This window comes from Nicotiana attenuata, unplaced genomic scaffold, assembly GCF_001879085.1.
Source record: "Nicotiana attenuata strain UT unplaced genomic scaffold, NIATTr2, whole genome shotgun sequence".
NCBI lineage: Eukaryota > Viridiplantae > Streptophyta > Magnoliopsida > Solanales > Solanaceae > Nicotiana > Nicotiana attenuata.
Window position 1 is genome coordinate 31,143 of NW_017676140.1, and position 14,325 is coordinate 45,467.

Sequence of the window (14,325 nt, forward strand, 5' to 3'; positions counted from 1 at the left end):
GAGCAGCAACTTCTTGTATAAAAAATTAGAAGAAGTCGTCAATTCCAACATTTTGAACTACGCAATGCTAGTCTTCTCGTGGCTCCTAAAACCTATGGAGCAAAATTCATTTTAAAAAAAAAAAAAAAATTGAGAGCAGCTACCATCGAACTTATTAAGTTTCAAAGGAAGATCTAAAACCTTCGAATCCCTGCTTAAAGCATGTGAAAACGACCAAAAAGAATTGCTCAAGTGATAAGCACCCTCCAGCTTTAACCCTAGGGTTGCGGGTTTGAGTCGAGAAGGAGTAGAGTGAGGAACTAAAAAAACATGAAACATATGAGAACAGGGAAACTGGTATAATGTTAAAGTCAAAACTGTAAAACCAAGAGTTGTCCAATGTCAAAACATGATGCCGACAATAACCCTTTTGGAGATTCTCACATTTGACGACTGAGTGGCCTAAAAAGGAAAGCCATCCTCTTTTCATATACACTTTTACGTTATATAGAGAAAAAGATGCTTCTTCGTTTGTCTACTTCGCTTGTCCCTACCTAATATCTGACCTTTTACCTTTCGGTTTTCTTCTTTAATAATTTCTTTTCTTTAATACTATCAATTGTCTTTCTACTCTAACCAATATTTAAATAATTCGATACGCTAAATCTCATCTCCACCATCAAACTCACTGATATAATATAACTCAACCTTTACCTTAACAGTCGTTTTCAGATCAATGATACACCTAGACAGTTCTACAGAGACTAAGTTTTTTAGCATTTTTTCTCCTGGAAGTATCCAAATAAAATATGCTAGTATACCTTTCAAGAAAAGGGGGACTCAAGATGATGAGCTCCAACCCATGAACCGAAGCACATACCTTTTAGGTCACAGTTTTTCATCCCATCGAGATATAAATAGCATGTAGGTCGAAATTTCTTACATTAAGAAGAATGAACTCCAAAGCTAATTTTCTCTTGGCAAGAAAGAATCCAGCTTGTCTGTACATAGCTTCTATCTCATTGAACTACAACATTGAAAAACTGGGATTTACAGTGTCTGAATGGAGAAAACAAAAAATAACAAGACAATAACAGAAAATGAGTAATTACAGTTTTCCTTCTATTGTTCCTATAGAAAAGATTACCAGATGACTCTAATAGATTGGTGAAAAAGCTATGCATGTTTCAGATTATCTTCCACGAGTTCAATACAACGATATAAAACTAACTCAATGGGGTTCAAGGCACATATTGCATCTGATGCTAGTTGGTCATGATCATTCTGGTTTTCTGCCACGACTCCTGTCACTAACGTGCGCAAAGGTAGAAGCCATTCATTGTAAGCCTTCTGTAGCATGTCCTTAGAGAGCACTCCAGTATAGTTGGTTTTCCCTGTGGGGCATGTGTTATGGAAGTCAGATGACCAGTAACAGTTAGTGTCACCTTCTGTTGACTCCAAAATTCATGTAGAGGATAAATTAGTTTAGCCTACAGATATTAGACAACGAAAAAGACAAGAGTATCCACTGACAATAATTCATTAGTCGTGTCTTTTACCAGAAAAGACGAGACTTGAGAAGCAGAAGATCTTCCAAAGAAATACACCAATAGTTCAGTCACTAGCTTTATACACAAGGCACTTGAACAATTCAACTAGGCCCTTCGTAAAGTATTGATATTCTTCAGAATGTTTGTTCGATCCCTTACATGCCGCGCAAAAGAATGGACTATGGAGAGGAGAAAATGCTTCCAGAAAATGAGCGGAACCTTTTTTTCCCCAATTAGTAAGCAAGTGAAACTTAAATGAAGAGTTTCATATGTGTACAGAGAACATTAGTTCTGGATATACCACCTGACATACAATTTTCCTGTGTTTCATTTTACAGGATTTTTGTATAAAATTAGTAGTGGTGAAAGAACCAGATTGAAATAGCTATCGAAAAGTTAGTGTAATAGAAAAGATTGTCAAAGTTTAGATATGAATAACTGAATGAATTAAAGTTGTACAAAATGTAGCTCAAAATGTTTTGACATAATAATTTTGTAGGCTAATACACACTTTCCTCCTTCAACTTGCCCCGATTTCCCTTTTACGCGCTAAATACACAGGTAACCTTTACCTACCAAAAGTTGTCCGAAACATAGCTATCACCTCTTCATGTTTGGCCACTTATTCCTGGAGGTTGCATTACGCTCGCCTATTGTTACAAGACACGTTTTACCAATCAAGAAATAAAAGGAGAATACTTAAAATTACAGCTATATCAAATTGACCAAAAATTTCCAATTTTTTCGGTCTTCATCCTCCTCCATGGCTGCTACCAACACCACCTCCATGGTAACCGCCAACACCACCTTCCCAAAACCAACAGTCATTCTCTCTAATACCAGTGTCACCTCATCTTTCATCAATAAAGACCACAACTGTGACGTCACAAAACACTAGCCCTGGCCCAGGCGCCTCCTCCATCTCCAAAAGACCCATCGTACCCCTTCAACCTCCTTTCACGCTCACCATGACCACCAAATAATTCTACCGCCTCATGCCAGAATCACCCAAAAAATATCCCAAGCAACGACCACCATAAAGACAAAAACGCCGGCCAACACCTGTCTTTGACCCCAACACTCCACCAAAAATCACTCAATCGACACCACTCCTACACCACCAGGAAATCACCAATCTCTCCATTTTTGTTTGAGTTTCACCAAGTTATACGGCTCTAATATCTCTTGACAACTCCCACAATCTCAATCTCTCCATCTGTATTTTTAGTTCTGCTTCCAAAAAGATTCAGAAGCTGAATTCGGTCTGTGGAATCTTGCTTTGTGGAGTGGTAAGGGGATCTATTAGCCGAAGGAAGGTTTAGGAAAATGGGTTAGTGTATGAAAATGGTAGGGGTGATCTGATGGGTTTTCTGATGAAGAAGGTTTTTAGGTGGTGATACTGGAGGAGTGGATGCATGTGTGATTCTTTTGAAGGTTGGTTGGTGCAGTAGCCTGAAGGTGGTGGCTGTTGGGTGGAGAGGTTCAAGGTGGCTGTTGGAGCCGGTGGGTCTGGAAGGTGGAAGATGGAGGAGGTACGGGACATGTGACACTTCAAAAAAAAATGCCTCAGACAATAATTTTGCTAATCGTGTGCCTAAAATGTTGGTAAAAATTTGCTGGCCACGTCGACAAAAAGCGACATCTTTGCTAAGATTTGAGATTAGATAAGGTGTGTAAAAGGATGCCCATGTACTTAAGGTGTGTAAAAGGGAAATATGTGCAATTTGGACGGTAAAGTATGTATTAGGCCGATTTTATACGACTCATTTCATTTCTGGCATGCTCAAGATGTTTGACACCATTTATTAATGATATTATAGATCATGTTCACAAGTTTTAGAATTCGAATACATTTCAACGATTTCAACATTAAGACTTGATGTAATGTTTTCTTTGCTAAACTAATTTTTCAACATCACTGATTTTTCTTTCATCTGCCACTAATATACACAAGTCAAAATAGCATCTTAAAATATGTATCCAATCCCTCAAACATTATAGAAAAGCCACAAATAGAAGTACCATGTAACTGGTACCAGGAGAGTATTATTCTACTCAATGATAAAGTGGAAACGTAAAGCAACCATTAAAGACACTAATCCAATAGAGATTTTTTCATAGTTAGACTACACTTACCAGTTGACTCTCTGATCAGTACAAACCGATATAAATTGAGAGCTGATAGAACCTGTACAGTATGACAAGAAATACAGTAAGAACCCATAAATTTAATCAGCGTATGTAGTTAAAAAAGCAGAAAGGAGTTCCTTCATTATTCCGAATTCGATATGCTATGAGGGTATCAGGTGAACAATATGGACTTTTTCAAGGGAAATCATAAAGTCATAAACTAACACACGCGATCAAACAAGTGTGGCATTAATATGACTCAAAGAGGCAAAGAGCCATCAATCCTCCTTATTTTTCACCAGACAAGAAACAATATAGAGACGGGAGAAAAAAGAAAAAGTACAAAAACTTCTTAAGTGAACAGCGACAATAACTTTAGAGGTGGCACCATCGGGCTTTGAAATCAACATAAATGTCAAAGAAACCATAAGAAATCTATGTAGCTAAAACGTTTAACTTAGAATTTCAGGCAAAACTAAACTTTTGAATACTTGCTCTTTGCGAACAAATTAGGTAAACATCGTTAGAATCTTTAACATGTATTTTTTTTTAATAATCGAGAAAGCCCCAAGCGCCTACTGGCGCATGGTTTGAAACTTGGTGGATAATGGCCCCCTCCTCTACCCACTTAAATACCAAATTTGCGGCAAGGTTTGAACCTGTGATGTGCATCATGCGCACGCTCTTACTACTAGACCAAAGCCTCAGCGGCTCAACATGTATTTTCTCAACATACTAATATCAATATGCCCTAGTTACTTCATTTCAAACAAAATTTACACCACTTTAAACTGAGAGTCAAGTCCCAGCAGCATCCTTGTCACACTTCTAAGCAAATGCTGAGCAGACACAAGTTGACAACTGCAATGTCGACTATTTTGTATTTCACTTTGTATTTAATGCATGTCTTGGGGTCGATAATGAAGGTGGGCAGGAGGAGTTGATTAAAACTTAATTGCTTTTCACTACTCTGAAGTTTTGATGAAGATATTAGCACAACATTACCTCAAGAAGGAGAGAGGGAGAAAGACTTGATCAAAGATGGTCCACTGTATGGGATCAAGTAACTTCAACATCAGATGCAAATCCCCAAGAATATTAAGCACAGCACCACCACATTAATCCTTTATAATGATTAAAATGTAAGATTTATAGATCCTAGCCTTTTTCATAATTATAATTTCACAGATAAGTCTAACTGGCAGCTCGCTATGTAAGTTCACTCATGCTGCTCAGTGCAAAGTGGAAGAGGAAAGATCATACGGTTATCACCCAACACGGAGTTTATTTGTGCCCCAAATCCTATGGTCAAATAGCTGAACCATCATGTGATAGATAAATGAAGAAAAAGCAACCAGTTCTTTTTATGGAGTCATACAATAAACTAGCTTATAAATCAACTGCCGTTAATGCCACTGGAAGAAATAACATCTCATTCTCTCTATATCCAAAAAAAGAATCCAAATAGAACTCAACAGAAGAAGAAAACATCATGCCAGGCAAGTCTAATACAAAACTATAGATGCTAATATAAGTCACACATTGTGGAGTGGAAAAAGGAGAGTTAATTACTGCATCACTGTATTCAGGAAGGCATGGAGGGCCACCCTTTGGAGGCTTTAGAACCAGCTCCACTAGTTCCAGAGCACCAGCACTCCAAAATGAGGCACATGGAGGATCTTTCACCTCTGCCTCTGAGACTCCACTTGTTACCGAGATGCTTCTACTATGTTCCTCAAGCATTTCCCTTTTAAAACAATCTAAAAGGATTGCAATCTGTACATAGAAATATTTCGTTATGAATAAATGCAATTAAGTGTAGTCCCAGAACAATTATTGTAGCTGCGACTTCTCTAGCAACAGAAGGAGGACATACCATAGAAGAACACTCGTTATTCTGTATCAAAGCCTTTAAGATGTCAAACCTTAAAGAACTTGGAACATCTGCAAGCACCTGATAATGTAAAACCAATCATCAAATGGTCACATGCAAGTCTAACCGCAAATTCTCTATAAACAAGTAAACGAAAAACAAACTATTCAATGCCCAGGTATATACATTCTTTATCACAAAATATAGCCAATAATGCGCATTTAAAACAAAGAACCCCGTGAAGTGTTTAAGAACTAAACACAAAGCCAAAGTAACTTGGAAGTTCAAAGTATCCTCAAGGGTTTTATCAGCATTCACCCCTTTTTGTTAGTTTTTCTCCTTTTCACTCAAATTCTTCTACTATTAGCACTCTTTTCTAAAGGTCTATAATAGGCCACGTTTCTCCAAACACTTAATGGCATAATAAGAAGTCAAAGCCCGCACAAGGTTCAACGTCCACTCAAGCTAATATTAAGATTTCCATTCAGCTAGTCCAAGGTGCCTGTACCACTAGTGGCGAATTTAGAAGGAATTGGTGTTCCTTTTTTATGCCTCTTAGACAACTGTGAAAGAATACAATCCAAGCAGTAACTTTCAGTAAAATAACGCCAACATCAATATTTTTGACCCTCGCAATGATTAGAATAAATTTAAGACAGAAATTGAAAAAGCTTGAACTATGGAGAAACACTTTAGAGGAAGGGTTTTAGGATTACTAGAAGTGAGACCGAGTACATACGGCAAGTTTAACCAACATAAGAAGTATCGGACGGATTGTGGGACCTAAAAGCAATGATTTAGATAACTAAGCCCAATGTTCAAGGACAGGTATTATAGATGAAGATGTCACGCATAGAATCAGAATAGGACGGTTGAAATGGAGAAGTCCCATTGGAGTGTTATGTTTGAGATGGATATGTTTCAAAGTGAGGCCAGTTCTATCGAATGGTTTAGTGTCTGAGAGTTCCAGATGTTAAGATAGATATTTTGTCATACAGGAGTAGACAAAATTTAAAAATGATCGTTTTGGCAGAAGGTGCAAATAGCACGCATGAGGATAAAATGAGAGAAGGTCGCTTGAGATGGTTTGGTCATGCTTACGTCGACTTTAGATGCATCGTCTTTATGTGTGAAACCATGTTGATTGAAGGTGTTAAAAGACGAGGTATACCAAAATTCACATGGAAGGAATTGCCTCGAAAGATCTAAAATCTCTTGGAATCCATATGAAAGAAAAAGATCTAACAATAATCAGTGGGCATTAGTTTTTAGTCATGTTAGTAAATTAACTTTAGGTCCAATGTTAGCAAAAATTCTTTGTCTTGGTAGAGATTTATATGCCAGTAAAACATGTAGAAAACTTCTAGGGCTAGAGAAATTAAATCGCTATATATTGGACTAATACGGGCTTAAATGCAGCGACAAAAGCAATGAGGATTCATACACCGACAAAGACTTGCTTGGAATTGAGGCATAGTTGTTGTTGTTGTAACAACTCGGATTCATTTCTTGACAACTAGTCATAAGACCATCGCCATTGTTATTCACGTGCACTTTTAGATACTCCACTAGAGAGTAAAGTTCATAGGCATCTCTTGACAAATTGGCCATTTGCAATCTCTAGCAAGTCTACCATTAATAGGGAAATACCAGAATGAAGAGAAGAAAAGAAGAAAGGGTAAAGAAAAAAGGGGTTAAAGTGACAGTACTCTTTTATCTCTCTACCATTTTGGGGTAAAAACCCCAAGACACTCATCTTTCTTCCTTGGACACTCATCTTTCTTCCTTGGACATAGATTTAACCAGACTGAATCTAGGCCTAAGTAGTTTAAAACACAAAACAGAGAACAAATCATGTTTTACTCTCTAGCATTAGGGACAGAGCAACTGAACTGCTACTATCGAATATTGTCGTTTTGACTGTTAGGCAAACTTTCCAAATTACTTATAATATAGGAAAGGTGAAGGATCCTACAACCTGTAAGAAGTACAGTCTATTTAAAGAACATCATCAATTCAGTTTCATCCATACCCCTCATGTAAGAGTAAGTGATCATTGATAGATTCTCAGAGGAATAAATTACAATTGCAACCTTGATCAAAAAATTACAAATGCAACATACGCTGATACTACAATTTGCAAGAAATATCATCTTTCTGAGTATTAAAAGAAAAGCATCAGTAGACTCCCCATTTTGCTCCAGACAGGAGTCAAGCAATTCTGGTATGATAATAACATTGAAAAAGAGCTTCTGCAAGCAAAAATTCAAAGCACGGGAAAAATGCTGTTACCTTCTTCAAGGCATCAAATGATTTCTTCCGCAAAGCAGCATTTGGTGCATATATAATGACCATTTCAATTGCCTACACAGTGCACTTCAACTTTAGGGCACTAGGACAAAGCAGTTCAAAAGAACTGAAGATGTCGTAATAATTCACCTGCAATGCTGTATATAGAGTAGGCATATATGTGTAGTAGTCCATATTGTCATTTTGAATTTCTACGGTTGCACCTCCATCCATTATACAAAACAGGAAATCAAGAGCATGTGTTTTCAATTCCCATGATAGGTCGATACTTGAGAAGACATGCTTTAACATGCCTATTGCCTGCCATCTTTTAGTCTGGTTCATTTGAAGTTCATTTTTCACTGCTTCAAAATCTTCATCAGCAGCCATTGATACCTCATTGGATTTGTAACCCCAGATTACTGCACCAGGAGAAATATAGACAGGTGAGTGGGAAGGTATCCAACATCCGGTGAGAGGAAGGACAATTAGTTAAATCCACAAAATAAGTGACCTGCAAGTGATCCACCATGCTTGACATGAGAAAAGCAAGCCATGTCATCGTCCCTGCCATCTGGCAATTTCACTAGGATATTAGATGACACCTATGCATGGACGATTTCTCACTTTCTAATCAAGGTACAACATTATTCTCAAATTAACATACATGGAAATTAGCAAAACATTTTGTAACTGATGATAGCGAACAATATAGGAATAAGTACCAACCTCCAAGGCCTTTAAAAAAAAGTATCTAACAAAAGGGGAGAAATCCAGTATCCACCACTAGAAAAAAAGGATTGGTACCATAAACATAAAGAAGAAAATAGGATGCGCGTATTTACCTCCACATATGGATTTGAACTTATCAATATCTGGTCCAGTAATTAATCCCTCATATGAAATACCACACAATGGAAGAAAGCGTGACAGGTATAGCACAATGGGAAGAAGGCTTGAAATGTTACGCCCCATTGCAATTGAAGCAAGAGCCTGCATGCAAGAATGGAATTTTATCACAAAAATAATTGCCTCAAACAAGAACCAGAAGAGCTCAAGCTAGATTTTGCATTGAGTCTCAGGAACACTGACCATGAGTTGCAAGACAAACAGGCCCAGTAAAGCACAAAGTTTTTTCTTATCTTTCTGTTCCTGTGAAGTAAAGATCAATCAGAGTAATCCTAAGAAAACAAGATGGTGCATACGAGAATATCACGGACCAACTTTTTGCAAACAGCTTGTATTGATTCTGCAAGGCCAATTGCTTTGTGGAATAACTCCTCAGTGTCTTTGTCTTCATCATCTGCCTCTAAGGACACAGACTTTAAAACACCAAGAATAACAGGAATCACAGTTTTCACTTGCTCAAATTGCCGTCTTTGGATGAGTATTATAACTGAAATCAATGAATAAGGTAAAGCAGTCGAATCACGTCATTGACAACAAAAGAATGCTGATAGAAGAATTAAGTTCCATTTAGAGGATTAAACCTTCACGAACTACTTTAGTACTGAGTTTCCCAAAATTTGACACCAACGATTTTAACTTCAAATTTACTCATGGGGGCGACGAGAAGATAAAAGTAAATCAGGCATATCAAACTTTGATTTCTCAGTTTTGATTTACAAACTTAAATAGTCTCACCAACTTGAGTTTGAGAGTGCATGTTGAAAGTCAAATAATCAAATAAATTATATCCTAAAATATGTCTAGATTCATTGAACTGTGAGTAGAGAATATTATGAAGGTTATTATATAGGATGTGTAGAATATTTTGCATTTAATTGTAGTATAGTTACATAGGATATCAAGAAATCTTAATTGTTACGTATCTCGTTAGATAAAGAGAATAACCACTTGTGGAGCAGCCTATGAACCTTGTATAAGGAGCTCTTTGTGTATATTCTTACTCACTTAATGCAAGACAAAAGAATTTCTTTTAATTTTTTCAATTTCTACATAGCCGCTACAATCTTAGTAGAATTTTAAGTAGCTTCTGCTGAGGAGTAGCTATAGCCGCTTGAGAGAGGACAACATAACCTGGAGGCAACATTCGGCCAACATTTTTCTTCTTTCCTTTCCTCCTTTTGGCACCATCCCTTTTCCAACGACCAGATTCACTCCTCTCTACGGCGTACGACACCATCCTCCATCTCAAGCGACTGGAGCTACTCCTCTTGTACATTGTTAATTAACCAAAGAAGTTTTCCATTTTTCGCAATCTAAAGATGGCCTTCTTTATCATTGTCTCTGACTCTATAGATGGAGCTAGGATTTCTTTTCATGGCTTTGGCCCATTTGAGATGTGTTTTAACTATTCACTTCAATTAGCATCTCTAATAAACATAATGGCACAAGAAAATCTTGTGTTTCTTAACTACTTTGCAGACTCATATTACTCATGTAGCAACAGAAAATGCTTAACAGTACGAAGTTAGCAATACGGTAAACTATTTCTAGTACGGTCCAGCTCAAAGTTATGGTCACAACATATGTAAAAGTCATATTTAGAAGCAGCAAGAAGGCTAAATTGATTTTACGTGAGGAGAGTCTCTCTTGAACTTTCGGCTGGTAAAAGGAATCTCAAAAAAGATGAACAAGGAGTCAATGGAGACAAAGCATTCTCCCATGGAAGTCAAACATTGAAGGGGGAAAAAGTTCATAAGTTAGCTTTTAAAAGCCAAGTTTTCTTCGTCAGGAAAAACAAAAAGTAAAACGGAAAGAGTACCTTCATAAGTCTGGATATGAGCCAAGTGAGGAGGTTTAGCATTTGAGGGGGGGGGGGGGGTGTACATATCAACCATCTTAAATTTGAACATGTCCTAATGAATTGGTGGGGAGGGCGGAGGCCTAGCCATTAGGAACTCCTAAATCATTTGCGAGTTCATAAAAGGTGTACACCAGACACAACTTCATCCAAACATAAGTTCTAATTTCTGCCGTGAGAATAAGTTCCAATACCCCTGGGTGGACTCAGCAATAACATTATGAGATCTCAGCCTTCTACCACCTTAAGAATATCACTACACAGTTTAAACCTATTTTCTCTAGCCTATTCATAAAATGTCAATCAATGAAAAATATCATTGACAATTTCTGGATTACCTTTGGTAAGGCCGCCAATAAGAGGAGCAAAATAGCAAGGAACCTTGAACGTTTCACTTGGAGAACTTAATGCCTGAAAATTCCAACATAAACCATCATAAAAGATGACGAACAAAATTCTTACAAGCACAAACCTAGAGAGAGTCAGCACAGTATACTATCTTCTAAACTACAGCATGTAAGCCCGGGGAAAAAATGCACTATGTGAACCTGTCTCACTAATACAGACACTATTAAAATGCAATATTAAAGTTAGAATCTACACGGCAGTCACTTGAAACTCCAATCCTCATCATTCAACTGGTATCTCGCATAAGAATTTCTCCTATCTAAGCAATAGCAATCTGATGAGGCAAAATGGAGATTGTTACACAACCAACTTGAACAGGTGGCATTCAACGCTCAATAAAACGGCTGCTAAGCATTTATCACCGAAGTTAGGTAGAATATTACAAGCTATAGAGTAAAATAGTCAAAGAAGCAACAGTATTCTTCCAATCAAAGCTCTTTATAAAAGAAATGTTTAATACGTATAATCCCTCATTTATTAACTTAAGATGAACAAAAAGTTCAAAACCTTCATGATGAAAAGGCTGTACATGAAATCACATAGTATTCCAACTCTGAACAATCTTGTACAGAATTTTACAAAGAACTTCAATTTTGGACAATTTTCCTTGCTCGTGTTACTGATGGGAAAGGAACTGGTAAAACCAGCTTCAGAGAACTAGAGATAGAACAAGTTCATACCGCGCAAAGAATTGATAGCATGTCACGCGGAGAACACGTACTAACTAGATGACCAACAATGAGTTCAGCAATCTCCGAGCATCTTTTGGATGCACAAGCAAATTTACAAACAACCTTCGGCAACTCAAAGGATAGAGCATCAGTAACTTCCTGCAATGAAGTACAAATATCATAATAATCCTTTTCCACACAGTAAATCACTTTTTCTTCAATTTCATTACTTCACGAAACGAGAAAAGAAAAACTAATTTTCACAAAATTACCTGGTTTCTGGATGGTGAACTTATGAAACGATCAATTTCAGTAAGAATCTCGAATGCTGTTGTCTCCAACTCCACATTTGATGCATCTTCTACTACTGAGACTGAGATCGGATTAAGGAAATCGACGAGCTCGACGACTAATTCATTGGATTTGCTAATGTCACCGGCTTCAATCAACTAAAGGTATAAGCAAATTCAGCAATTATTCGCGCTTAAGGATATCGCCATATATGTTAATGTAGACATGGAGTGTGTGTAAGTGTTGTGGCTTACTTGAGAGCATGTAGCTAGGGCCTGTTGGAGGCGAGGAATGATAGAATTGGGAGAAGATGCATCTGCGTTAAGTGAATCGGCGAGATGCGAATCCTGACGGAGTTTCTCTTCCGACATTCTGATCGTTCTTTCTCTCTCTCTCTCTCTCTCTCTCTCTCTCTCTTTCCCTTCACCGGTGATGCTGCTGATGTTCTGCGGCGCGATTTCGCAGTCTCCGTTTGGAGCGACTTCGCGGGAAACTTACTTGTTGTTCCAAGTGCTTAGTGCAAAACTGCAAACTTACTGCGAGTGGGGGCTCAAGTCAGTCCTTGTCAAACTAATGATGTATTTGACTATGTGTTTGTATATAGATAACTTAATTATTATCAATTAATGTATGTTTTTTACCTGTTTTAATCATGATAAATTAATATAATTTGACATAAATAATTAGTGGATAAGTTTCTACCTTGCTGATGGTATGAAAATGTAACAAATGTGGCTACGATGGAAGACACATTTGGAGAGTGGGCAAATTAACTTTGGGACCCCGGAAAGATGCCTATATAGAAAGAAATTTTACCTCCTATAGTAAAGGTATATATTCTATTTATTATAAATCAAAATTATTTTAAAATATTATTTTTTTTAGCTATCTTTTATATTTTAAAGCAAAATAAGTGTTTATGGTATATACTACCATTGACGCATGAAATACGCTATTTATGTTTTTATTCTTTCTTAGACAGCTGAACATACCTATTTTTAAGGTGATTGTCGTTACTGTATTTATGAATATATGGCGCGAATACATGTGAATACATGTGTATACAGCTACACTGCCCTGATTTTAGGTATTTTTTATTGTTGTATTCACGAATACAGCAGCGCGAATACATGCGCGTACAGCTGGGCTGCCCTGATTTTTAGGCGCTTTTTGCTGCTGTATTCATGAATACATGGCGCGAATACATGTGAATACATGCGCGTACAGCTGGACTGCCCTGATTTTAGGCGCTTTTTACTGTTGTATTTATGAATACAACAGCGCGAATACATGTGAATACATATGCGTTCAACTGGACTGGCCTTATTTTAGGCGCTTTTTGTTGTTGTATTCATGAATACATGGCGCAAATACATGTAAATACATGTGCGTACAACTGGACTACCCTGATTTTTAGGCGCTTTTTGCTGCTGTATTCTTGAATACAGCAGCGCCGAATACCGCGAATACAAACTGTAACAACTGAATAGTAGCTATAGGAAGTAATTATGTATATGGTAGCTATAGGAAGTTAAGCCACTAAACAATCGTGGTTTCTGAAAATTCCTCTATATAGAAGAGAAACATAATCTATTAGTGCTTATGCTATGAAGTCGTCTTTTTTTTTTTTGGTAAAACAGTGCATATCAAACATTAATTAAAATACTACCTGTTAGGGTATACAACAGTAGCATTGTTTGTCGGAGGGTAAACTAGTTCCCCCGCACTATGAGCATAATTAGCACTATTACAATCCAAAACTTGTCTTGAGAAAATAGTTCTTGCGATGTCTGCCCAAAAAGCATGAGTAGCAAACACCGGAGGAACTACTGTTACAAAAAGATTATCAAAAAAATCCTTCAACTTTGTTCGTCTACCTGTAGTTGTGTTTCACCACCACGTCTCCTAGCCTTTGGGCGAGTGACCTGCATTCAAAGATAATTGTGTCAAAAATAAGATTTCCATTGTTGAGCATTCTTATTACCTCAGTGGAGTCTGTGTTGATTTCTAGAGGCGTTAACTGCCTTTCTTCAGCAATTTGCAATCCTCTCAGTACTGTCGGGAGCTCTGCTTGTGTGTTGGTAGTGTGTTGCATGCTTACCATGAAGCCCAGCATCCAATTTCCACTTGCATCAAGACTCCTCCCACTCCTCCCTTTCTAGGGTTCCCAATTGCAGCCCCATCAGTGTTAAGATTGTAAGTGTTGCTTAGTGGTGGTGTCCATTTGACCCAGATGGTTTTCTCTTTTGTGGGTGTTCTGTCCACTGAGATGGTGATGTACTCAGTTGATTTTGCCAAAGCAGTTGTTGCATTGACCATGTCCTTCTTTTTGTTGAATAGATTATTATTCCTGGTGATCCAGATCTT

General features: G+C 37.5%; 1 protein-coding gene across 2 annotated transcripts; it reads right to left on the reverse strand.

The window, feature by feature from the left end:
- Positions 1–902: 902 nt before the first annotated feature.
- LOC109220785 (aberrant root formation protein 4) lies at positions 903–12,516 on the reverse strand. 2 transcript variants are annotated; one of them, XM_019385254.1, is made up of 14 exons: positions 12,213–12,516; positions 11,940–12,116; positions 11,677–11,826; positions 10,927–10,999; positions 9,042–9,217; positions 8,914–8,967; positions 8,667–8,814; positions 8,336–8,395; positions 7,972–8,243; positions 7,825–7,896; positions 5,536–5,613; positions 5,232–5,435; positions 3,666–3,717; positions 903–1,373 (listed from the first exon to the last, which is right to left on the reverse strand). In XM_019385254.1, the coding sequence occupies exons 1-14, from the start codon at positions 12,327–12,329 to the stop codon at positions 1,156–1,158; spliced, it is 1,851 nt and encodes a 616-aa protein (XP_019240799.1). In that variant the 5' UTR covers positions 12,330–12,516; the 3' UTR covers positions 903–1,155. The 2 variants fall into 2 exon arrangements, with proteins under 2 accessions (XP_019240799.1, XP_019240798.1); XM_019385253.1 differs by having other exon boundaries at positions 8,914–8,973.
- Between the last annotated feature and the right edge of the window lie 1,809 nt (positions 12,517–14,325).